The sequence below is a fragment of the Abramis brama genome (assembly GCF_963993115.1).
Source record: "Abramis brama genome assembly, chromosome: 2".
NCBI lineage: Eukaryota > Metazoa > Chordata > Actinopteri > Cypriniformes > Leuciscidae > Abramis > Abramis brama.
Window position 1 is genome coordinate 14,630,122 of NC_139964.1, and position 27,246 is coordinate 14,657,367.

At 40.0% G+C, this 27,246-nt stretch overlaps 2 protein-coding genes across 4 annotated transcripts in view; both read left to right on the forward strand.

The window, feature by feature from the left end:
- Positions 1-1,163: 1,163 nt before the first annotated feature.
- Positions 1,164-8,086, forward strand: LOC311077710 (B-cell receptor CD22-like). The gene is made up of 11 exons (XM_084106313.1): positions 1,164-1,191; positions 5,102-5,168; positions 5,273-5,614; positions 5,713-5,961; positions 6,049-6,306; positions 6,418-6,666; positions 6,749-6,830; positions 7,168-7,213; positions 7,369-7,449; positions 7,609-7,672; positions 7,794-8,086. The coding sequence occupies exons 2-11, from the start codon at positions 5,126-5,128 to the stop codon at positions 7,796-7,798; spliced, it is 1,419 nt and encodes a 472-aa protein (XP_083962439.1). The 5' UTR covers positions 1,164-1,191; positions 5,102-5,125; the 3' UTR covers positions 7,799-8,086.
- A 1,022-nt stretch (positions 8,087-9,108) lies between these two features.
- Positions 9,109-27,246, forward strand: part of LOC311077719 (B-cell receptor CD22-like) — a 22,417-nt gene continuing 4,279 nt past the window's right edge. For 2 of the 3 annotated variants that reach the window (XM_084106329.1, XM_084106330.1), the window contains exons 1-7: positions 9,137-9,598; positions 9,680-9,756; positions 15,120-15,188; positions 15,717-15,965; positions 16,055-16,309; positions 16,423-16,671; positions 16,762-16,834. In XM_084106329.1, coding sequence (XP_083962455.1) covers positions 9,687-9,756; positions 15,120-15,188; positions 15,717-15,965; positions 16,055-16,309; positions 16,423-16,671; positions 16,762-16,834 — 965 coding nt within the window. In that variant the 5' untranslated portion in view covers positions 9,137-9,598; positions 9,680-9,686. Of the gene's footprint in view, positions 9,599-9,679; positions 9,757-15,119; positions 15,189-15,716; positions 15,966-16,054; positions 16,310-16,422; positions 16,672-16,761; positions 16,835-27,246 lie in introns of all 3 variants that reach the window. The other variant, XM_084106331.1, reaches the window with a different exon arrangement.

Sequence of the window (27,246 nt, forward strand, 5' to 3'; positions counted from 1 at the left end):
GAATTAGATGTGAATTAGCTGGCGTGTTGATGAGCAATGATCAGAGGACACACCCACACTAATTAACACACAACACCACAATCACACGAGACAAGGAAAAAGCAGTGAATTCATGAACCATGACAGGAACCCTTTTTCACTCATGCAAGACCAACCTAAACCTATATGCTTGAAGGGCGAAATATCCTGAAAAACTGTTGACAAAAGTCACATTTTAATAACATATTTCAAATCAACATTAACATTTTACATGATCCAAAAAGATTCATAAATGTTGTTTCTGATGCTCAAAAAAAGTGTTTATTTCAGGTTTGTCCAGAAAATTCCCAATTGGGATCTTTTATTTAGAAGCCAGGACTTCCATTACTAGAGCTGAAATATTTGGTATGTGAAAAGGCCTCAAGCGTTACTCTGACAGGACTGATTTCCTCTTCCTCTTCAGTGTCACGTCCCTCAGTGTCTCTCCATCGCTTAATGAAAGTCATGTGATCAACACTGTGATGCTGATGTCAAAAGTTCATGCATTTGTTTTTCTCACCTACAAAAGAGGAAACAGTATTTAACAATGTTTAGAGACACGTGATGCATTCAAGAAGGTCAAGGCAACTGACAGATTAAAAAACGTAATAGTTATCATGATAAAAACATTCAGATGAATCAATTCTGCTTCATCAGCGTGTTTAAAGTTCTTTATTTAACTTCCAGATTGCTATTAATCAGTAAATTGGATGTTCATCAAGTGCACAGTTGGTGATGCTAGCGATGAAATGTGTGTTTTGACGTCACTGCTACTGCAATACCTTCCAGTGTTATAGGATAGTTGGTCTGCATATGCAAATTAAAGTACAGTTATTAAAGCAATTATTTTCTCTGTTTCTTAAGAACAGGTTCCTTGTCATTACTATATATATGCAACAGATTAAATATAGATATTCCCAAGTTTGAAAACATTGTTACATGAGCATCTTCATGGACTGATGTAAAGTTGCTCTCAGTTTAATGTGTATGCCTTAGTCTAATGTTGTCTGTTAAAACTCTTCCTCTGCTCGATCTGCACTAGTTGAGGTGTCATGAGCTCATATTAAAATCTAATGTGTTAATCACGTGTCATTCAAAGTGTGAAGACGCCTATACTGGTTTCATCCTTATCATTTGTAGTGCTGTCACTGGTCACGGGTGTTGGTGAAACGGGTAAGAGCATGATTTTATAACTGTTCTGTTAAATATCTTAAGTGTGGGGGATTTATGGGAGATTGGTTGGGGCTAGTTGTCACAGGGCTGTGTCTCAGTAACTAAATGGTTTAAAATCAAAAGTCCAATAGCACAATGTTTTCTCTAGCAGTGTTTTGTATGTTGGTGACAAACACCTTAAAGGAGAACTCCGGTCAATTTTAACATTGAGCTCAGTTTTTTGTACATTTGGAGTGCTGTCAATACAGAGAACAATGACAAAAATCGGTGTTATCTACACCGTGTTATCCTCTTTTTAAAATTTGCACCCTGTTGACTTCAATAGGGCAAGTTTTAAACCTGCTTTTAGCCTCTTAACATCCTTGATGTGTCATTACAAGTGCTCAGGTCATGTGAGTGATTCCTTCAGCGTGAACACGGTGAATCTGACTGCAGTAGATGTGAAAGATATGAATAAAAATGATGTTTATTCAGCCAGCGCTCATACCTGTATTTACATCCTGTTTTCGATCGAAGTCCATAGTAATCGATTGTCGAGTTCACGCGCATAGGTTTAGTACCTATGATCACGCACGTGAACTCGACAATCGATTACTATGGATTACTATTACTCACTATTTTTTTTTTTTTTCGCACAAAAAATATTCTCGTCGCTTGATAAACTTAAGATTGAGCCACTGTGGTCACTTGGACTATATTAATGATCTCTTTAATAACTTTTCTGGGCCAGCAAGTTTCAGTCACATAGAAGCCTATGGAGGAGTGAGATAACTCTCAGATTTCATAAAAAATATCTTAATTTGTGTTCCGAGGATGAACGAAGGTCTTACGGGGTTGGAACAACATGAGGGTGAATAATTACTGACAGAATTTTCATTTTTGGGTGAACTAACCCTTTAAAACTTTAATCTTTTAACAACAGATAACTGTATAATACAGGCTGACTATATAATGAAAGCTGCTGTCAATCAAAGGGGACGGGGAAATGCTTTAGACAGTTCCGTACTCAAGCAGTGCAAAAATGATGGTTGCTGTCATTTTCTTGCATAAATAAAAGTATTTCATTGATTTCTGTTTGACTTTAAGCTAAGAACTAGAGCGTATTTCTCTTCTAGTTCTCTGTTCAATTTCAAAATAGATGGTCCTCAATTTTCATAAGAAAAGGAAGATGAGTTCACTGATGCTACATTAGGTGACCCACACACTTGTACATGTGCATGCGCAGCTATAGTCAAGATACAGGGGGTTTATGTTGAGCTAGTGTCTTCATCTGTAGGTCCAAGAATAGGCTGAGGCTAGCACTATTATTAGTTTAAAATAAACCAAAAACAAACACATGTTCTCTACGCTTCCATAAATTTATCAGTAGATCAAAGTACCATAAAGTCTGCTCTGGAACAGACACAGCGCACAACTCCTCAGTCTACTCTCTCTCAGAATCTCCCAGTTTCCCAGTGGCTTTTATCCGGTCTCTCCATGTCAATTACTGCAACAAGACACAGATGATTATCATTATGCAATTGACCTGCGTACTCACCGCTAGGGTTGCCAACCGTTCCGTAGAATAAGGAATCGTCCCGTATTTGACACATAAAAGTCTTGTTCCGTATTGAACTGATACGGAACGCACTTTGTTCCGTATTTTTGAGAATCAGTTCAGTGCATATCCATGACAGACACATATACTGTATGTTAGACTATGAACGAAGACATTTGTAGGCTATGATTCCATATGTTTCCCAGTGGCTTTTCTCCATGACAATTACTGCAATGAACGCAATAATGCCCTATTCGTACGGGATAAGTATTACCTGGTGACCTCTAGTCATTTGTAATAATTGGGGAGGTTGTCTAAGATCTTAATCCCGTGCGAATCGGCCATGTCTGTGATTTGTAAAGTAAAAATTACCCCGCAAATGACCGACCATATTTCGGCAAACACCGAGGTCCTGTGATAATATTAGTCTGTGCGAATCGGCATCTCTGTGATTTGGCAGGGTCGTTTATAATTTTTTCAAGGTTTTTGTTTCCTGTGCGCTTTTTTATCCATCTTTTGTGAAGAATGGAGGCTGCGTTGAAGTGTTTTGATAGTCTTTTGGGTGCTATGTCATAACGCTATACACCATGATACGATACAACTATACAATTTGCAGAAAGAGAAAGCTGAAAACCATCAGAAGAGCAAAAACAAAAATAAATATAGCTGCAAGCAGCAATTATCGGGGCCAATCAGAATAAGACGACAAGACATGGCTGAAAGTGACAGACCAACTGCAACAATGAGCAATTAAAGACATTTAAAGAGGATTTTAGGCGAAATGGTTGAAAAATCATATAAACAGTAAATAAAAATATGATTTAATTGATTATCACTTTCGAACAATAGGTGGCGCAGATACAAAACTGATGTGATGTGGTCAGAGTGAAGTGACAATGACACATACAAAGTTTGGTGTCAATATGTCAAGGCATTGCAGAGATAAAGCCTGAATAGTCATTTTGGCATCATGCCTCAACTTTGCTGCTGAGCTATACAAAAACGGTTACGTCTATCGACACAAAATCCATGACTTTTAGTCGCCACAGTCTGGAGATGATACGATTCGATTTTGGTGAAAGTTCGATTTTGAATTCGAGTTTGAAAAAGTAGGTTTTGAATGAAAATCAAGATGGCGGACAGGAAGTTCGGCCAAATAAGGAAAACTTGGTATCTATGTTCTCGGCTTGACTCAAGGAATCTATTAAGACCAGTGGCATTTCAATAGCCAGATTTATTAAAAAGTTATTAGCCTTTTTGGAAAGTTTGTTATAACTTTTGACCACTAGGTGGCACTGGTTCAAAACTTCTCACGCTCCTTCAGGGCATTGTGCTGATGACCCATACCAGGTTTCGTAACAATCCGTTCATGCATTCTTAAAATACAGCATTTTAGCTCAAAATTCAAAATGGCCGACAACCAAAATGGCCGATATGGTAAAATTGGTCAAATCAGTTGACTCAGCATTTTGCTGAGAATTTTATGATTTTTGGACAAACTGTTCAGAAGTTATAAGCAAAAATATCAATTTTTCATATCTCCGGACCAGTAGGTGGCCCTGCGCCAAAACGCAGCATGTAGCCTCAGGTCATGCTTGTGATGACATGTACTAAGTTTGGTCTGAATCGTTGCGTTGCGGAGATACAGCCTTATGTCTGTTTTTGCAAGCACTACGTAAAATTTGTTTGTCCGTTTATCGAAAACGGTTTGACGAAACAACTTGAATTCCATAGCTTTTTGTCGGTATTGGCTGAAGATGATCTGTTTAAATTTTCGTGAAAATCGGAGCAACAGCGGAGGAGTTCGAAAAAGTAGGTTTTTCGGAAAATTCAAAATGGCGAAAAAATTTCCATGACGGAAAATGATGTCATAGGGTGCAATTGAATCGTCATGAATTTTGTTGATTGGCCTTACGGTTCAAAAGTTATTAGCAAAATATGAGTGAAACTTTGGACAGGTGGTGGCGCTAGAGGGAAAGACTTAGACACAACAAAATTGTTGTATTTAATGTTGGGACTGTCCTCTATCAGAATGTCAAACCATTACAACTTTCCCGCAAACGGTTCTATGGGCTGCCATAGACTCCCAGTCGGTAATGTGTAATGTGTAACAATGAGACAGAAACGACAAGACTTGCATAAACCGCCAAGACTAGTCTTAGAAGTTAGTCATCACATTTTTTTCTTTAAAACTGTTCATAACTTTACGTCAGTTACATAAAAATGTACATTGGACTAATCTGATACCAAAAAGTAAGAATGACTGATCTGATCTATCATACTAGATCTTAAGACACTGTCTTAACGTATTGGCTATATTTATGTAACTGCCCCTTTAAAGCTGAAAAATAAGCCACTGTAAATTTGTTGTAGGTGTTGATAGTGACATCAGTCAGAATGGCTCCTCCTCTTCCTCTGATCGTTCTTCTCATGATTCATGGTTAGTCAATGCAACACTTCAGAAACACTCAAGATAAATTTGATAGTGCAATGTTATATACACAAGCTGCTGCTAAATTGTTTGAGATGAATTCTGTGTTTCAGGGGTTTCTGGGGATGATTGGGGTGTGAGTTACAGTCCTTCACACATCTGTGCACTAAAAGACTCAACAGTGATAATGAGATGCACTTATAAATACCCTACTGGACATCAGATCAAGAAAGTGTTCTGGACAAAAGGCCCAATACTACAGGGTGTTGAGCTTCTAGATCTGTCTAATGACACTGAATACAGTCAGAGGCTTCAGTATCTGGGAGATAAACAGCAGAACTGCACTGTCAGACTGAGTCATGTGACACTGAAGGATTCACGCATGTACTATTTCAGATTCACAACTGATAAAGACAAATGGACTGGTGTTCCTGGAGTCACTCTTACTGTCACAGGTGACTTTCATGAGGTTTATCTCTTCTTCTGTGCATTATGTTGAACAATAATCAGTGTATGACAGCACCACTAGATATAATGTGTGTGTTGTGTTCAGATCTTCAGGTGGAGTCTCCTGAGAGAGTGACAGAGGGAGATTCAGTCACTCTGAGATGTAAAAGCAGCTGCGCTCTGACTGACAGAGCAACATTCATCTGGTACAGAAACTCACAGCCATTAACTGAGAGAAGAGACAGAAACAATGAACTCCTGCTGCAGTCAGTCAGAAGAGAGGATTCAGGCAGATATAGCTGTGCTGTAGACGGACACACTCACATCTCTCCTGAGGTTCAGCTCAATGTCATGTGTGAGTACAGATTCATTAGTTCTTTTTAAAATTAGGAGAATGTGTTTGAATTAGATGATTTAAGGTTAAATATTTTTTCCTTTTTAGACCCTCCAAAGAACGTCTCAGTGTCCATCAGTCCATCTGGTGTAATAGTGGAGGGAGATTCAGTGACTCTGAACTGCATCAGTGACTCAAACCCTCCTGCTCTGAACTTCAGCTGGTTTAAAGGAGGAACGATTGTAGGATCTGGAAGAATCTACAACATCTCAAAGATCAGCTCTGATGACAGTGGAGAATACAAGTGCAAGTCCATCAATGAACATGGAGAGAAAAACTCAGATGCTGTGACTTTAAACGTCACGTGTGAGTTTATTATAAAACATAAGAAGCTAATTCTGTTTTGATTAATTTGGTTAATATTAGTCATTTTAAAAATGTGTAAGAGGTCTTAAATAATTTGGTGATTGTTATTAGACCCTCCAAAGAGCGTCTCAGTGTTGATAAGTGGATCTGGTGTAATAGTGGAGGGAGATTCAGTGACTCTGAACTGCATCAGTGACTCAAACCCTCCTGCTCTGAACTTCAGCTGGTTTAAGGAGAATGAAACCTCAGCTGTTGGATCTGGACAGAGTTTCAGTGCACTACAGAGTGGACGCTTCTACTGTCAGGCTCACAATCAACATGGATCTCAGAGATCAGACGCTGTCACTGTCACTGTTAAAGGTAGAGCGGCTCATATACTTGCATTACTGTTTCTAAAGTGATTCAAATTAATTTGTTTAGATATTTTACTCTTTTGTCTCAGTTGCAGGACGTCTGGTGATATTATACATATCCATTGGAGGGGTTTGTGGAGCTGCAGTGATCATTACGATGTTAGTGATTTGGTAAGATGTGTGTCTGTGGTACTCTCTCGTGTGTGTGAATGAATGACTGAGTTAGAAAGTTGTGAATTCAGTGAGACTTCATGATGAACGTGAACTGATGCAAAATTTCCCATCCTATCTTTCCACACTGACAGCTACTCAGTTAGTTATTGAATAATGAAATCTGAAGCTCACATCATTACTGCAGTAAATCCTGAAGATGGACCAGATTTCATCACATTCAAAACGGCAGTGCAACATCCTATAGAAAAATACCATTGGTTCAAATAATATCTGTGTATTAATCATCAAATATGTTCTGATTGGGTGTAATTGTTTCAAATCATTGTCTTTAAAGGGGAACCAGGTGTTTGAAACAGAGAAATGACACACAGGAATCTCAGGTGAGAAAAAATTATTTGGTTTTCCGTAGTTTACTAAATTCATTTGTAACTAAAAGTGAAAGTCTGAATTAGTGACTTTTTTTTTAGTGAGTTGTTTATAGACATTTATTTTCTCTTTATTTTTTTATTTATTTATTTTTTCTTTAATGGCAAAGATGAATCATCCCAGACCTGATCATGACAGACGCGACGCTTATGATGTTGAATTGAGTGATCCTGTGTATGAGAATGTAACGGTAAGTGTTGTAAGTGTTTCCTACAGAAGACTAAACTCTCTTCACCTTTAGCCAAAAGGAATTAAACGCTCAATGTCAGTGTGGAAATATCTATATTGACTAAGTATATGGGAATTTAAATAACACACTCCTGTTTTTACTTTGTCTTCATTCATAAAGGCTGCTCAACTTGATGATTGTAAACCCGAACTGGACTCGTCTCTGTATGAAAATGTTCGAGCAAGTAAGAATACCCACTAGATAGAGACAAAACCCAATCTATTAGCCTTTCCTCTTGACACATGTTGTTGATGCTTTTATTGACATATTTCAGTATTAAAGTTTTTACTTTCTTTCTTATTCAGACTAACAAGAAGAGGCTGTAGTGTTTTGGACACAGTCAATATTACATCCTTTATTCATCTCTTTGTGGGAGGAGCCCTGAATGATTGACAGGAGTGCCATGATGACGTGTGACTGAAGTATTTAAGGGATCGTTTTATAGATGGATGTGTGATAATGAAAGTAAACGGTTAATGATTTATGTAAATCTGTGTAATCACTAGGTTGTGTGTTTCTCTTTATGCTTTTTTATCATGTATGAAGATTATTAATGTTTTTGACCGTGAGTATCTGTATTGTACGTTTCCAATAAAAGGCAGAAAAAAATAAGGCTCTAGTGTAAAATTCCACACTTTTCTGTAATTCAATAAATCAAGAATAACAGCATAATAAATAAAGACCATTACACTTAGATATTGCTAGAGAGAAAAAAAAATAGATCAAACTACATAAGATTATTAATATAAGGATTACTGCACAAAATAACACTCGCAATCTTGCTGTACATTTCTATAAAAAAAGTCCTTAATATACATCAATTTACGTTTCAACATATTCCTTCTACGATGTTGAAAACGGTTCCTGTGAGTGACTGCACGAGGGTCAAATGTTAATGGGGAATCAAAGATAACTCCTAGATTCCTTAATTTCTTCTGAAACTCAAATACAGAACCATCAGAACCACAGAACCAACCAAACAGGCGGCTATAAAAGTCATAAAGGCACACTTGTATTTAACGTTACTGTCGTAAGTACCACTCACGCAGAGCCGTCGTTTTCTTTTCCTTGACTCTTTCCAAACGCGCTTTCTTCATTTTCTTCGTCGACTCTGCCATGATTCACGTCTGAAATGTGTGCTAGTGTCTTCCATAGAGGCCGCTTCATATGTTGTAGATGTATGAGACGTCGTGCTGTAAAGCAAGTCATGATTCTCGCGAGATTCGTCGGGGCACCACCTCTCAAACCTGCATTGCTGGTTTTGTCAGCAGCAAAACCAGCAATAATACTGTATGATAGTTCGGTCTAAGACTGTTTCAGACCTCTATGTGCATATGAACGCTTTCCAATGTAAACTTAACCTTTTTCACAGTGGATTTTTGTCCAATCCGGCAAATTTGACACACTTCTCTGCCTGCGAGGAGATGTGCAAAGATGCTCCCAAATGCAAGATGTGTTTCGCCAAGTACAGAAAAGAAATTGAAAGTCTACAAGAACAGTTCAGAATTCACTTCCAGGTCTTTCACATCATCCAGCCTTGCATGTGTCAGGGTATTGTAAAAGTTGTGTTGTTCTATCCAGCCCACCAGGGGGACTCAAGGAGTACTGAATGCACAAGTTACACACGAGTAAGTGTGTTCCTGATGTAAACAAGCTGAATACAGTGTTGTTCCATGCAGCTCTACAAAAAACCTCAAGAGTGATTAATGCCTCCTTGTTAATGCATATTAGAAAGCATAGACCTCTTCGCAGACCCTCTAAAAGCAGCTTCAGTGCAGAGCCTGAGGAGATTACGCTAGAACACTGGTCACACCGGTTGTTAGTTTGCAGCTAGAACTCTACAAACTTATATTGCCAGCCTTTGATCCCTCCATTACCATTACTCCAAGTTTAGAGGCGAGTATTATTGCTAGTTTTAATTTAACACGTATGCAGTGCAGTTGGCCTTCAGTCTAGATTATTGCCATATGTGCAGTGGAATGACAAATCCCTTTCCCAGTTGCAACTGTCACAGGTCGGGGTGGACACTTAAGTGACCGGCCGTCACCCCTGACTTACACACCACCGGGAGGAGCTGCACCGCAGGACACAGCAGGCAGGACAACAAAAGGTAAGTGCAAATGTCTCTTTATTTAATTAAAACATCTCTTTAAAACAATTACTGTAGTAGCTTCGACGTTCGCCTCAACAGGATTCGAATGGAAGAAGAGGTGGATATGCTTTGCAGCTTTAGCAGGCTCTTCACTAGACTCAGACAGAGAATGGAGGGTACGCATACCTCGAAGCTTTAGCAGGCTCTTCACTGGACTCAGACAGAGAGGAGGGTACATATACCTCGCAGCTTTAGCAGGCTCTTCACTGGACTCAGACAGAGAGGAGGGTACGTATACTTCACAGCTTTAACAGGGTCTTCACTGGACTCAGACAGAGAGGAGGGTACGTATACACAGCTTTAGCAGGCTCTTCACTAGACTCAGACAGAGAATGGAGGGTACGCATACCTCACAGCTTTGGTAGGCTCTTCACTGGACTCAGACGGAGAGGAGGGTATGTATACCTCACAGCTTTAGCAGGCTCTTCAGCAACTGGATTCAAACAGAGAGAGAGGTGAGTATTTTCAACCACATCCACAGGCTTTCACAGCTTTTAGCATCTCCCGCAACGGGATTCAAACAGAGAGAGAGGTGGGTATTTTGACTAGAACCACCAATGCCTTCCGCAATTCACTACCACACTCGTGCTCCACTGCAACTCACACAAGTAATCACACGTGAATATATATATATATATATATATATATATATATATATATATATATATATATATATATATATATATATATATATATATAAAACACTGCAAATCTCACAACTCAGAGAGAAGGCGCAGGCATGAGGTCTCGTCCACCACTCGCTGATGTTAAGCTAGATGGAAAGCAGCTGTGAGGCACAAGTCTCTCAATGCAGTTACTGGTTCTCCAAGAGAAGTTTCAATCATCATACGATTCCATACAATTCACAGGAACGTCAATTGTTCCATAATCCAGTTAGAGTTCAACACTTATCTCACTTAAAGTGCTGACTTCAATTTAGCTTCTCCCTTTCTCCTTCAGCCCATCCTTCTCCTTGCCCGGGTCCAAATCTCTCTCTTCTTCTTCCACACGAATAACCATTCGCCATCACTCGCCCATACACCCGGAACCGGCAGCCTCATCGGTCCCTCGCCGGAAGCGCTCCCCGCGGGAAACTCGGACTCCATTTCAAGTTCCTCCCTGTTCGAAATTCGTCACCCGTGACACAACCAATCTCCTCCTTGGTTTTCATGAATTATAAAGTGGTAATTTGTGGTTCTCTTAAAGCATTATGGAACAAGAAAAAGCAAATGTCTGTGTTGTACAGGATACAGCTTCTGCCAGGTCAGGATTTGCATAAAGGTTTAATGCAGTTTGCAGGCCTCTTATCAACACACAAAAAAGGAAGTGAGACTTTACGTAAGGCCGTCATACGTGCTCATCCCTAGGTAGTTTTCGCTTTCTGCGCATGCGCACTTTCAGGTGTATATGTGTGGTGAGCTACGGTTTCAGCCATTCATTGAAGCTCGCCGTTCTCACCAGGTTTTTTCAAAATGTCTGAGGGTCGCAAGAGAAAAAGTGTCTACGAATTGTATGACAAGAAGAGAAAGGCCTCTGAAGAAAGTTTACAATTACTTTTATCAGGAATGACAGGTAATTGTATAAGGCATGCTACTGGATAAGTGTATTCTTTTTCTCCCACCTGAACTTTAGCTGTCCTCACTATGGTGTCAGTTACGGAGAATACTTCTGACACCTTTCCCACAGGCCAGAGAGCTCTGGGTAGCTGAGCATCTATGATCAGCAACGTAGGGCCAACCCGGATGTCATTTTTGATGACTTTTGAAGTCCAGGCAGGCAGAATTTGAGGTAATGTCTCCAGAATTGGTTAGCAAGGATCTGGCTGTGATGACATCGGCTGACCAGCTCAGACTGGGGGAATACTGTCAGGGGGAGTGAAGCATCTGGCCCCCCCATTAGGAGACAATTTGGAGTAATGAGGTCAGGATCAGAAACATCGGATGGTGTATATCCCAGTGGTTTGGATTCCTTCAGTCTCCACCAGCACAGTCTGAAGGACCTCAAAATTCACTGATTGAGTTCCTAGAGTATCCATAAATGCATTTTTCAAAAAGCTAATTTCTCGCTCCCAGCAACATCCAAAGTGTGGTGAGTTAGGAGCGTGAAATGGGATTTAATCTGCTGTTTAGCCAATTGTCTCTGCAGATCTGGAACAAGAGCTGTAAAAGCTCAGCTGTGATAATACTGCCTCTTTGGGTGCTCTGAGTTTGGACATGTTCTTGACACGCAAGAGAAGGGTTGCATATCGCTTTACACCATCCACCTCGACTCTTACGGTCTTCCTTTCCAGGAGTTCCACGACATTCTGGTCCAGTCTGGATCTGCTGCAAATCTTTTTATTGCGCCAGGGCAGTGCGTACATCTGCCATTATATATCCATGTACTTAAAGCCACACTAAGTAGAAATTGTGTTTTTGTCAAACAGCGACCCCTAGAGTCACTGTGGAATACTTGCACTGTCTTAATATATAATATTATAACGTTTTTACATGATTGCAGCTAAATCACAAGTAAATAGTCTATAATCTAGGCCTACTGTATAATTTAATTTTTATTGTTTTTATTGGAATGTAAACATTACAAAATGCTAGATAACATCAATTAAGATAAATGTACGTTGCATTATTTCATAACATTGGCCGTTATGATGTCATTAGACATGATTATTGCAATTTATCATAATAGTTTGCAAATTGTGCTCGTTTACACTATTTACAACCTCTACGTTAGGCTTATTTATGTCCTGATAATTATGTGAGATATTGAAAGCTGTTCTCATGATAATCGCAGGAATCAACGTCAACAGCGTCGTCTGATATCCCTCAGGACTACGTGATAAATACACCTCACAACACCTGAGTTCAGCTGGCAAACTAGTTCGTGAGGCATAGCTATCTGATTTATCAAAACGATTCCATTTACACCTGGTCACATAAATGTATTTTTGCGAAACGGATTTAAATTCGATCTTCAATTCTCGCGCTATATGCAGATTTAATGGAGTGCACGTCACCGAAAGCAACAGATATGAGCTGCATTTTATTGATCATCAGCTAAAATTTCTAAATCAAAGACCGCAATAAGAGAGAGCAGTAACAGCCCTTGTAAGATCATCTCGTTTCTTTACTTTTAATGATGAAGATTGTGTGTTAAAGCGTCTGCGACTTACTTTCACTTTGATTTGCTTCTGCAACAGATATGAGCTGCATTTTATAGATCATCAGCTAAAATTTCAAAATCAAAGACCGCAATAAGAGAGAGCAGTAACAGCCCTGGTAAGATCATCTCGTTTAATGATGAAGATTGTGTGTTAAGCATCTGCGACTTACTTTCACTTTGATTTGCGATAGTTTGCACGTTGGCTTGATGCAGTTGCTCATCTGCGGATGCGTGTTCCAGCGCGTCGTCATATCTGGATATAGCCTATAACACGCTCTCACACGTTTTTTTTTTTTTTTTTCATTTTTGGGAGGAGTACAATTTACATATGTGGTTTCAACAACCATATGCATTTACACTTGTCCAGTTTCGTCTGGAATGCGTCTCCTGAAGTGGTTTGAGGGATCGGATTCAAATCCGTCTCAAATGCGTTTCAGAGGGCATTTAAACCTGGACTTTTCACGATCGGATAGCTATCCGATCTGAGAAAACGCATGAAGTGGCCAGGTGTAAACAACCCCCATGACAAATGCACGAAAGCCGAAAACAAACGCTGGTTGGCCTCTCACGTCCAAATTTGACGAAGAGGTGGGGGAAGTGACGTATGCCATAAAGCAGTCGAATTTTGTAGTTCTTTTTGTGCTCTGGTTACTACCCGAACCCCGAAGTTACATAGTGCCAGTAAAAGCGATACAGACCCTGTCAGGCTATGGCAGACGTGTCATTCAACCTATTGTAAGTCGATGTACCATCACAAGGATCTTGGAAATATATTATGAAGGTTGAAAAGTTACATAGTGTTGCTTTAACTGCTACCTGACTGTTCGAAACAGAAGGTCTTCAGGTTGACCTTTGAGGCCCAACCGCTGAGCTGCACTGTGGAGGAGGATAGTTCTGTCAGATCCATCGTCTGGATTGCATATGCATTTATTTTTCTCTTTCCATTTCTGAGAATCACTTTGCTGATTTTAAGCTAATTTCCTCTTCCTCCTGGGTGTGATGTCCCTCAGCGTCTCTCAATGGCGTATGAAGGTCACGTGATCACACTGTGATGAGGCTGTCAGAGATTCACAAGTTTGGTTTTCTCACCCACAAAAGAGGAAACTATTTTTGACCATGTTTAGAGACGTGATCATTCAAGAAGAACAAGGCCACTGACTGAATAAAAAGCTTAGTAGTTTTCATGATAAAAACATTCAGATTAATCAATTCTGCTTTATCTGCGTGTTTTAAGTTCTTCATTTAACTTCCAGATTGCTTCTAATAAATCAGTAAATTTGCACATTTGGCGATGCTGGAGATGAAATGTGTTTTTTGACGTCACTGCCACTGCAATTCCTTCCAGTGTTTTACAATCCCAGATCCAGCAGTTTCCATACCAGGATAGTTGGTCACCATTCCCTGTATGTAGCCTTGTGTTTGCTGTGTTCTTTGTCAGACCGTTCTGGTGTTCTGGATGTCTTGCCGTCTTGCTTTCATCAGCACTTCTCTAGTCTACTATTCCTGCTCGTGTCTGGATTACTTACTGCCTGACTGTGTCTGTATTGCGTCGAGATCAATGATATTTCCTCTGCTCGATCTGCACTAGTTGAGGTGTCATAAGCTCATATTAAAGTATAATGTGTTAATCACGTGTCATTCAGTGTGTGAAAACGCCTATACTGGTTTCATCCTGATCATTTGTAGTGCTGTCACTGGTCACTGGTGTTGGTGAAACGGGTAAGAGCATGATTTTATAACTGTTCAGTCAAATATCTTAAGTGTGTAGGATTTATGGGAGATTGGTTGGGGCTAGTTGTCACAGGGCTGTCTCAGTAACTATATGGTTTAAAATCAAAAGTCCAATAGCACAAATTTGTTTTCTCAAGAAGTGATTTGTTGGCGAAAAACAAATTGATAAAAAATCCTTTTTAATATTTTACACAACAGATAACTATATAATGAAGATAGATTATAAAGACTTATACCCAAGACTTATATATTAAAGTGGCTTTTAAAAATAATCCTGCATATTCACCAGAGGGACAACAAGCTCCAGAGTATGTTTTGTAAACATTAGCAATGCACTGATACAAAAGTCAACTAAGGTGCTTTATAGCAGTTTCTCAGTATGAAATTAAAGGCCATCGTTCTGGCAGGGTCCTACTGTCTATGATGGGCTGTCAATCAAAACGGGGAAGTGAAAGACGTTGGACAGTTACAAACTCATGCAGTGCAAAAATGACTGTTGCTGTCATGTTCTTTGATAAATAAAGTAGTATTTGTTGTTATGTTTCATGCTGATATTAAAACTGAAAATAAGCCACTATATTTGTTGCAGATGTTGCTATGGTGACGTCAGTCAGAATGGCTCCTCCTTTTCCTCTGATCTTTCTGCTCATGATTCACGGTGAGTCTCTGCAACCCTTGATCAGGAATTTTTGCATTCTGCTGTTTTTATGCACAAGCTGCTGCTAATTTGTTCAGGATTAACTTTTTTTTAGGGGTTTGTAGTCAGAAAGAGGGTGTGAGTTACAGTCCTACACACATCTGTGCACTAAATGACTCAACAGTGATAATGAGATGCACTTATACATACCCTACTGAACGTCAGATCATGAAAGTGTTCTGGACCAAAGGCCTTGTAAAGGGTGTTGAACCTCCAGATCTGTCTGAGGACCCTGAATACAGTCAGAGGCTTCAGTATCTGGGAGATAAACAGCAGAACTGCACCGTCAGACTGAGTCATGTGACACTGAAGGATTCACACATGTACTATTTGAGATTCACAACTGATAAATCTGATGTGAAATGGACTGGTGTTCCTGGAGTGACTCTTACTGTCACAGGTGACTTTCATGAGGTTTTGCTCTTATTGTGTTGAATAATAATCAGTGTATGACAGCAGCACTAGATATAATGTGTGTGTTGTGTTCAGATCTTCAGGTGGAGTCTCCTGAGAGAGTGACAGAGGGAGATTCAGTCACTCTGAGATGTAAAAGCAGCTGCGCTCTGACTGACAGAGCAACATTCATCTGGTACAGAAACTCACAGCCATTAACTGAGAGAAGAGACAGAAACAATGAACTCCTGCTGCAGTCAGTCAGAAGAGAGGATTCAGGCAGATATAGCTGTGCTGTAGACGGACACACTCACATCTCTCCTGCTGTTCAGCTCAATGTCATGTGTGAGTACAGATTAATTTGTTCTTTTAAAAAAAAACAGAGATTGTGTTTGAATGAATTTATTCAAGGTTTTAATTTTTGTCCTTTTTAGACCCTCCAAAGAACGTCTCAGTGTTGATAAATGGATCTGGTGTAATAGTGGAGGGAGATTCAGTGACTCTGAACTGCATCAGTGACTCAAACCCTCCTGCAGAAATCAGATGGTTTAAAGGAGGAACGATTGTAGGATCTGGAAGAATCTACAGCATCTCAAAGATCAGCTCTGATGACAGTGGAGAATACAAGTGCAAGTCCATCAATGAACATGGAGAGAAATACTCTGATAATGTAACTTTAAACATCATGTGTAGGTTTATTATAAAACATAAGATGCTAATTCTCTGTTTTGATTAATTTGGTTCATATTAGTCATTTTAAAAATGTGTCAGAGGTCTTAAATAATTTGTTGATTGTTATTAGACCCACCCAGGAACGTCTCAGTGTTGATGAGTGGATCTGGTGTAATAGTGGAGGGAGATTCAGTGACTCTGAACTGCATCAGTGACTCATACCCTCCTGCTCTGAACTTCAGCTGGTTTAAGGAGAATGAAACCTCAGCTGTTGGATCTGGACAGAGTTTCAGTGCACTACAGAGTGGACGCTTCTACTGTCAGGCTCACAATCAACATGGATCTCAGAGATCAGACGCTGTAACTGTGTCTGTTAAAGGTAGAGCGGCTCATATACTTACATTACTCTTTCTAAAGTGAAGCAAATTATTATTATTTTTTTTTATGTTTTATACATTTGTGCTATTAGGAAGTCTGGTGATATCATACATATCCATAGGAGTGATTTGTGGAGCTGCACTGATCATCATGATGCTGATTTGGTAAGACGTGTGTCTGTGGTCTTATGTGTGTGAATGAGTCAGACGGTTGTGAATTCATGCTAACAATTAATCAACAATCGCTCAATTGACCTATGGCTAAGCCACGCCCCCTCTACTCACTCGGACAAACAGTCAACATTCGGTAACAGGCACAGTCTATGGTAACAGGCGCTATGGCAGCTGTCACAGTAGGAGACATTTCACAGGAGGCAATTGATGATTTTTGGAGACAGAAAGATTATATATCATGAGAAGGTCGATGAAAAGGGTTAGGGTTAGGGTCAGCTCCAGACAAAGATTTACAGGTCACAGTGTAAACGTTATAGTTTGGTGCTATTTCGCTTCAAACGCTCGCTTTATACGCGCGTCCTATTCGCTTTGGACGCGCGAATGGATTAAAAATGTTCAGGCGTCGAACTAGACGAGATACGCGCGAATTTGACGCTCTATTCGCATTTGGTGTGAACGCAGCATAATGAACAGGTTGCGATGTCAAGATTGCAATGCGTGTGTGTGTGTGTGTGTGTGTGTCAGAGAGAGAGAGGCGCGGGCGCGATCGAACAGTGGAAACAAAAACATACTCCATCATTTTGTTAAGCTAGAAGCTAGGCTAACGTTAGCCTAACGTTAAGTTAGAGATGTTAAAGATAACGTTCAAATACGTTGTTGACTTACCTTAGAACAGATGTAGACATCCTTGTTTAATTTATCCACGTTTAGTTGGTGTTGTGGTCTAAGTTACCGCATAACTTAATCCAGAGCAGACACTTATCTCGGTTAGTCTAGGTCCTGGGTAAGATTTGTATGCACTTCATTTAGCGGAGAATATCTCAACTGTTATAGACTAATATGACCCAATTTAATAACGTGGGATGTGTGCCAAAATCTCTACCCGGGACGAAAGGCCTGAAAATGACCACAACCTGTGACACTATTATCACACTACAGGTGAATGGGACTTTTTCTTCCCTTTATAGATATACTCATACATTTCTACCAGTTTAGTCTTCATATTAAGACAAATACTTTTTGTATTACACTTTGTCTTAAAAATAAAATAAAATATGCAAATTAGGCAATATCTTATTAAATGTGTACATACAGTGAGGAGAACAAGTATTTGATACACTGCCGATTTTGCAGGTTTTCCTACTTACATACAAAGCATGTAGAAGTCTGTAATTTGTATCATAGGTACACTTCAAATGTGAGAGACAGAATCTAATCCAGAAAATCATATTGTATGATTTTTAAATAATTAATTTGCATTTTATTGCATGACATAAGTATTTGATCACCTACCAACCAGTAAGAATTCCGGCTCTCACAGACCTGTTAGTTTTTCTTTAAGAAGCCCTCCTGTTCTCCACTCATTACCTGTATTAACTGCACCTGTTTGAACTCGTTACCTGTTTAAAAGACACCTGTCCACACACTCAATCAAACAGACTCCAACCTCTCCACAATGGCCAAGACCAGAGAGCTGTGTAAGGACATCAGGGATAAAATTGTAGACCTGCACAAGGCAGCGCATGTCCAGACCTGTCTAAAGTTTGCCAATGACCATCTGGATGATCCAGAGGAGGAATGGGAGAAGGTCATGTGGTCTGATGAGACAAAAATAGAGTTTTTTGGTCTAAACTCCACTCGCCGTGTTTGGAGGAAGAAGAAGGATGATACAAACCCAAGAACACCATCCCAACCGTGAAGCATGGAGGTGGAAACATCATTCTTTGGGGATGCTTTTCTGCAAAGGGGACAGGACGACTACACCGTATTGAGGGGAGGATGGATGGGACCATGTATCGCGAGATCTTGGCCAACAACCTCCTTCCCTCAGTAAGAGCATTGAAGATGGGTCGTGGCTGGGTCTTCCAGCATGACAACGACCCGAAACACACAGCCTGGGCAACTAAGGTGTGGCTCCATAAGAAGCATCTCAAGGTCCTGGAGTGGCCTAGCCAGTCTCCAGACCTGAACCCAATAAGAAGATCTTTGGAGGGAGCTGAAAGTCCGTATTGCCCAGCGACAGCCCCGAAACCTGAAGGATCTGGAGAAGGTCTGTATGGAGGAGTGGGCCAAAATCCCTGCAGTGTGTGCAAACCTGGTCAAGAACTACAGGAAACGTATGATCTCTGTCATTGCAAACAAAGGTTTCTGTACCAAATATTAAGTTCTGCTTTTCTTATGTATCAAATACTTATGTCATGCAATAAAATGCAAATTAATTACTTAAAAATCATACAATGGGAGGAGGATCTGGACCTTTTTTTATCTATTTGTGGACACAACTTCAGCAGCTCAGTCCCAAATCAACCAAGAAGAATGCAGAGTTGGTGATCTCATGCTGGAGTAGCCCCTCAACTGTGAACTGTAACTGGCAATTCCTGTATGTTGCTTAATAGGTTGACTGTTTTTTAGCCATTTTGTTTATATCAAATCAGAATGCTTACACTCTTCTATGACCTTATAATCATGGTCATTGTGAACATTGTGATCACCGCAGAAAATATGTAGCTTCAAGGGTTTATATGTACGCATATTTAATGAGATATTGCCTAATTTGCATATTTTATTTTATTTTTAAGATAAAGTGTAATACAAAAAGCATTTGTCTTAATGTGAAGACTAAACTGGTAGAAATGTATGAGGATATCTATAAAGGGAAGAAAAAGTCCCATTTACCTGTAGTGTGATAATAGTGTCACAGGTTGTGGTCATTTTCAGGACTTTCGTCCCGGGTACAGATTTTGGCACACATTCCACGTTGTTCAATGGGGTCATATTAGTCTATAACAGTTGATATATTCTCCGCTAAATGAAGTGCATACAAATCTTACCCATGACCTCTACTAGGTTGAGATGTGGCTTGGTAAAGGGTAAAAAAATACACACCGTAGCCCAGCCTCTCAGGATACCTAGTGTCGGAGTTGCATGTACCCCATGCACACCGTTTGACCATTTTAAACTTAAAATGACAAGAAAAAACATATATAAACGAATGAAAACTGACTAACTGCAATGGATTTCAATGGACGTGGAAGCAGAGAATGTCCGAGTGTATTGGTTGGCTATGCGCACTGTGATTGGCTCATCGCGTTTGGGGGCGTGGCTTAGCCATAGGTCAATTGTCAATAATAATTTAATCTGTAAAAAAAAAAAAAACGTATCGATGGTTGAATAAGCAAGGTCGTCATTAGAGGCATGAAGCGAGCCTGCAGTAGTTACGTTTTCTAAATGTATTAATGTATTCGAGCCATTAAATGGGTTAGGTAGGCTAGGCGTTTATTTCAAAACATAACTAACCAGGAATCAACAAACTCTTCAAACAAGTGATTTTACTGAACATAAGATGTTTCTAATGTGTTTCACTGTGTGCTCCTATTCTATGATGCATATTAAATAAAGACCTGTCAATCTGAGCGACAAACCAATCTTAGCGTGCTCCTGCTGTAAAACAGTGTTTAATTGGTCTCTACTAGGCTTGCTGTGATTGTCTGTGTTACCGTTGTTTACAGTTACATCACTTGCCCATAGCAGCTCCACCCGCCATGTAAAAATCATTTAGTTCAGTTAGAGAACAGACACTACAATTAAAAACTGAACGTGTCTTCTCTATGCAGTGTGAGCCGAACGAGAATCTCAGCTCAGATCAGCAGCAGGAGTCATTTATCACGAGAGTGAGGAGCTGACTGACAAGACGATGGCGGAAGATTTGGTTTCAAAGCGAAATGTAAAAGCGCCTATTTGGCAATATTTAGGATTTAAAGGAACACGCCGACTTTTTGGGACTTTAGCCTATTCACCGTATCCCCCAGAGTTAAATAAGTCCATGCATACCCTTCTCATCTCCATGCGTGCCGTAACTCTGTCTGATGCACCCACCGCTAGCCTAGCTTAGCACAAAGACTGGAGGTAAACGGCTCCAGCTAGCATACTGCTCCCAATAAGTGACAACATAACGCCAACATTTTCCTATTTACATGTTGTGATTTGTATAGCCGCAGCATTTACAAATAACAAGGTCACATGACACACAGCCATCTTCTAACTGTATACATACTGGGAACTATATTCTCAGAAGGCGAAGCTCTCCTACTTGGGCGGAGTGATTTACTCGCAGCACCTGAGAAGCCCCATGTGGTGAGGAGAAGAGAGTTCACTCAGAGTTGGAGTAAATCACTCCGCCCAAGTAGCAGTGCTTCGCCTTCTGAGAATATAGTTCCCAGTATGTATACGGTTAGAAGATGGCTGTGTGTCATGTGACCTTGTTATTTGTAAACACTGCGACTATACAAATCACAACATGTAAATAGGAAAATGTTGGTAGACACTTCCGGTTTCACATAAGCTGAAAATTATCTCTTATAGTTGTTAATAGAATCAATTATATCACTTAATATACTACTAAGATCCGTATTACTATCACACGAGCCAATGGTATTTAAATGCACGGATGCATAGTCAGATTAATGAATGAAATACAACTGTTAACGAACAGAAGATTGTATTTGCTGCATACACATACTCAATGACAATTATGCCTACTGTAAATATAGTTACAACTACGATTAGAGTTGTTTGCATAAAATGCACCATGAACATTCACATGTTTGACCTGTGATAGGCTACAATTTATCTCCATAAATACTATTTTCTCAATCTGCGCATATATTTCCACTTACAATTGCTTGATCAAAATTATCATCACATATTTTACATTTTTAACTGTAGGTACCACAAACAATTTAATATAGCTAAGTTTGTGTACAGATAATGATTTATGAAACAGATGGTCTTTACTCATCTCACTTGCACAAAATAAATGAAGTAATAGAAAGCATAGAAACGCACAGGTGAAATACACTGAAAATTATAAGCATTTAAAAATGTGGTCGGGTTGAAGTCATCCCTCCGGATCTTCTGCATCCACTCAGCCCATACCGCAGCGTCAACGGGGGATGCATAAAAAGCTGACTTCTTTGTTGTAACATGACAAAACTGTACATAACGGCACACAACAATAAAGTGCTGAGGCTGTAACCCTCTGAAAGGCAAGTCGCCTCTCTTGAATCCTAAAAACACTCATTGTGAAAAATTATCTCTCTGGTAATGGAACTTGGTCGCTGTTGTCTACTTGTCTCGTTGTCGCTTGCTGTCTCTCGCTCTCGCTGTCAGATCACTGGAAGTTTTCACCGGAAGTACTGGCCCACACACTCAAGTTCAAATGTCAACGGTTGCCATTTTGTGCATGGAGCGAATACTATGCGTGGTAGCTCGTACCAAGGGAGGGCGTGATGAGCTGGGACCTGCTAACGTCACGTGGTACTGCTTACGTCACGCAACACTGTGTACAAAAAAGTAAATTATAGTTTGCCTCAAAGTTTTTTATTTGTGTATTTCTTTAATTTGTATTATTTCTTCCCCAAGCTCATAAAATAAATTTGGGTCGCAGTACAGCACATATTTAGAGCTGCTTCAGCAGGGCTGAAAAAAAATGCATATTCACTACTGTCTAAATTAAATATAGATGAATATTTTTGTAAAGTTGAAAAGGGTAGCCTATTTAGTCAAGAGCAGTGAGTAATTTGTTTGTCCTTTGTGTGATTAACATTAAAACACAGCAACAGGTTTATATGACTGCTTCCCCTTTAAGACAACCCCCCCACCAGTCACTTTCAGACGAAACCTGCATTCACTTTCTCCCACCCATCTTTCCTCTGCCGTGTCTTCTTCTCTTCCCTCACCCTCACAATTCTCATCTCTGGATGTGAATACTGCAACGGATACCGCCAGCACGCGCTACTCCCTCTAACCCCTGGTTGTCTGAGGTTCTCTGTGAACACCGGACCGAACTCAGGGCAGTGGAGAGGAAATGGCGCAAATCAAAAGACACATCTGACCTGAGTATGTATAAATCTCTCCTCTCTTCCTTTTCTGTTGATGTTCATGCTGCAAAATCTTCATTCTTCCACAACAAGATCAACAGCTCCTCTAACACACGATCACTCTTCAAGACATTCAACTCTCTCCTCTGTCCACCTCCACCCGCCTCCTCTTTAACTGCTGACGATTTTGCTATCTTCTTCATCAACAAAACAACAACTATCAGCAGTCAGTTCTCAGCTCCACACACACAGGAACCCAGACCGACCCCTTCCACAGCCAATAGCCTTCTCTTCTCCTTCTCTCCGCTAACCAAGGAAGAAGTATCTAAACTTATCCTCTCCAGTCATCCTACCACCTGCCCTCTAGACCCCATCCCCTCACACCTTCTACAAGCCATCTCTCCCACACTTCTACCAGCACTCACACACATCATCAACTCATCCCTCCATACTGGCACCTTCCCTACCACATACAAGCTGGCTCGGGTAACTCCACTGCTTTAAAAAACAACACTACACATAGCCCTGTCGCGATAGTCAATAAATCAATTAATCGCACAATAAAAAAAAAATGAGCTCGATAATTTTTCCGGCCGCGATAATTTCATTTGCATGCTTGTTTGTTTTCCTCGTCTCTCTCTCTCTCTCTACCAAAGAGACTGGCGCCGCGGCGCTTGTCAGTCACATGGTCTTTGTATGGGAAAGCGGGACTGCTTGCGGCGACTGCCGGGAGAGAGAGAAGACGCTAGTTGTGAGTTGGAGGGGAAAAAAAAGAAAAAGATGGAATTGGTTTCAAAGCCAAACGCGATAGCGAGCCCGATCTCATGAAAATGCGTATCTATACCACAAATGTTATTTCTCGTGCCATTTATATGCTAAAAATAGTTTTTGCGTGCATATGATACGCACTTTATGGCGTGTAATACGCACACTCTCCTCACCCCTAATCCTAACCAAGTATTTTTAGTGCGTAGCATACACGCAATAAAGTGCGTCTCCGTCTTCCCGACAGTACACAATCACTCGGGCGTTTAGTCGACAAAGTAACAGGAGGACAGTGCAAAATGCTGTGATATGGCCTGTTGAGGCTTTTTTAAAATTTATTTGTTTACAGAGTCCCTATTTGGCAGTTTTGCCTGTTATGGAATGTATCACTATTTATGTCTGAGCCTAATGTTTAATATGTTTTGAAGTGCAATTTTATTTACATCCATTTTATTTATTGTTTTTGGTATTTATTCAAGTTTTTTTTTTTTGTTAACAGACACTGAGAGTCCATTGCTTTTATTGTTTTTGGTTGTTTTGTTAATTTTTTGTGGATATTTAAAATGTTTTCCGTTTTCAATGTTTAATATTCTTAAGAAATAAAAGTTTATAGATCTTTGAAAATGTGTACCTGCATTATTATGCCATTATCATTATATTAGATGAAAATGGTCTCAGAACAACAATATTATCATTTATCGCAATAATTTCTTGGACAATTTATCGTCCAGCAAAATTTGTTATCGTGACAGGCCTAACTACACATCATTTGTAGAGAATAACAGACCTATCTCTTTCCTACCATTCATTGCGAAAACACTTGAAAGAGCTGTTTTCAACCAAGTAACATCCTTCTTGTCTCTGAACAACCAGCTGGATATCAACCAATCTGGCTTCAAGAAAAGGCATTCAACTGAGACTGCATTACTGTCGGTCACAGAAGCCCTACGGATCACAAAAGCTGCTTCCAAATCTTCAGTTCTCATTCTTCTGGATTTGTCTGCTGCCTTCGACACTGTGAATCATCAGATCCTTAGTCCACCCTCTCATCACTGGGTATCACAGGAACTTCCCTCCACTGGTTTGAGTCCTATCTCACAGGTAGGTCCTTCAGGGTCGCATGGAGAGGCGAGGTATCCAAAGCTCATCAACTGACCACAGGGGTTCCTCAGGGTTCAGTTCTTGGACCCCTCCTCTTCTCCATCTACACCACATCACTGGGACACATCATACAGGCACATGGTTTCTCTTACCACTGCTATGCTGATGACACACAGCTCTTCATCTCATTTCAACCAGATGATCCCACAGTAGCTCCACGGATCTCAAGCTGTCTGGCGGACATCTCGGCATGGATGAAGGAACATCACCTGCAGCTCAACCTGGCAAAGACTGAGCTTCTCTGCCTCCCTGCCAATCCATCTCTACAGCACAACTTCACTATCCAGCTAGAATCATCATCAATAACCCCATCAAGGTCGGTCAGAAATCTGACCTTAACAGATCACATTTCAAAGACAGCCCGATCATGCAGGTTTGCACTGCACAACATCAGGAAGATCAGGGCTTTCCTAACTGAGCATGCAACACAACTTCTCGTCCAGGCCCTGGTCATCTGTAGGCCTCTCTCATAAACCTCTACAAATGATTCAGAACGCTGCAGCTCGTCTTGTCTTCAACGAGCCCAAAAGGGCCCACGTCACTCCTCTGTTCATCTCTCTGCACTGGCTACCACTCGCTGCTCGCATCAAGTTCAAGGCATTGACGCTTGCTTACAGATCTATCACAGGCTCAGCTCCCTCCTACTTTCACTCACTTCTCCGAGTCTACATCCCTACCAGAAGCCTACGATCGGTCAACAAGCGACGTCTCGTGGTTCCATCACAGAAAGCCACAAAATTACTTTCCAGAACATTCTCATTCACAGTTCCATGCTGGTGGAATGCTCTTCCCACCCTCATCCGGAATGCAGAATCCCTGACAACATTCAAAAGACAGCTGAAAACCCATCTTTTCCGTGAGCACTTAACCTATATATACAGTGCAATGCATAAGTTAATACACCCATGCTAAAGTTGACTAAAAAGAGGAATAAAAAATCATATTTTGGAAATTGAACTTAATGCCTTAATTTAAAAAATTAGGAAAAATCCAACCTTTTAGGACACCAATTTTCTTTGTGAATGAATAATGTATCGTAAATAAATAAATGTTCTTCCTTAAAATACATGGTGCATAAGTGTGTACACCCCTATGTTAAATTCCCATAGAGGCAGGCAGATTTTTATTTTTAAGTATTTTTTTATTATTAATTTTTAGGATACTATGCATCCTGATAAAGTTCCCTTGGCCTTTGGAATTAAAATAGCCCCACATCATCACATAGCATTCACCATACCTAGAGATTGGCATGGTTTTATTTCAGTTAGCCTAAAAGCTAGTTTGATTTGCATTGAGAGATGATCTTATGGAAAGTACCCCATGCCAATCTCTAGGTATGGTGAATGCTATGTGATGATGTGGGGCTATTTTAATTCCAAAGGCCAAGGGAACTTTATCAGGATGCATAGTATCCTAAAAATTAATTTAAAAAAAATACTTAAAAATAAAAATCTGCCTGCCTCTATGGGAATTTAACATAGGGGTGTACACACTTATGCACCATGTATTTTAAGGAAGAACATTTATTTATTTACAATACATTATTCATTCACAAAGAAAATTGGTGTCCTAAAAGGTTGGATTTTTCCTAATTTTTTTAATTAAGGCATTAAGTTCAATTTCCAAAATATGATTTTTTATTCCTCTTTTTAGTCAACTTTAGCATGGATGTATTAACTTATGCATTGCACTGTATATATATAAAAAAAAAATCCTTTTTCCTTTAAACCCTCGCTTATCGGGCTTATGCTACTCTGACCAATGTCTGAACTTCGTATTTTGAGCACTTCTTGCGTTGTTTCTTGCCTTTTTTTACGATGACTTTAGTCCGCTTTGGACAAAAGTGTCTGCTAAATGACTAAATTTAAATGTAAATGTAACCGTAAGACCGGAATGCACGGACCCCATTTGAACATGTCTACGTTCACTTGAGATATAACCGACTTTGTTTACTGGGATACTCTCCAAGACGGGCGTTTTTACATAAATTTGTGTGAATTTGTCCGTTTAAGCACAAGACGTGAAAGACAATTCAATTCAGTATTTGCGCGCTGTCTATCAAAAGACGTTGGTTCACGCTTTGGATGTTTGCGTTCATTGAACTTCTTGAACTGCAAACGTCCTGTAATAATGTAGGGAACCACTCGTTATACATAAATCAGGTAACAGTTCATGTTTTACTTTACTTACATATACACTCACCTAAAGGATTATTAGGAACACCATACTAATACTGTGTTTGACCCCCTTTCGCCTTCAGAACTGCCTTAATTCTATGTGGCATTGATTCAACAAGGTGCTGAAAGCATTCTTTAGAAATGTTGGCCCATATTGATTGGATAGCATCTTGCAGTTGATGGAGATTTGTGGGATGCACATCCATGGCACGAAGCTCCCGTTCCACCACATCCCAAAGATGCTCTATTGGGTTGAGATCTGGTGACTGTGGGGGCCATTTTAGTACAGTGAACTCATTGTCATGTTCAAGAAACCAATTTGAAATGATTCAAGCTTTGTGACATGGTGCATTATCCTGCTGGAAGTAGCCATCAGAGGATGGGTACATGGTGGTCATAAAGGGATGGACATGGTCAGAAA

Bases quoted from the DNA above. Each gene is read 5' to 3' on its own strand.
- LOC311077710 (XM_084106313.1), top strand. From the start codon at position 5,126: ATGGCTCCTCCTCTTCCTCTGATCGTTCTTCTCATGATTCATG. The intron at 6,831-7,167 runs GTAAGATGTGTG...TTGTCTTTAAAG, and splicing joins ATTACGATGTTAGTGATTTG to GGGAACCAGGTGTTTGAAAC. The intron at 7,450-7,608 runs GTAAGTGTTGTA...TCATTCATAAAG, and splicing joins CTGTGTATGAGAATGTAACG to GCTGCTCAACTTGATGATTG.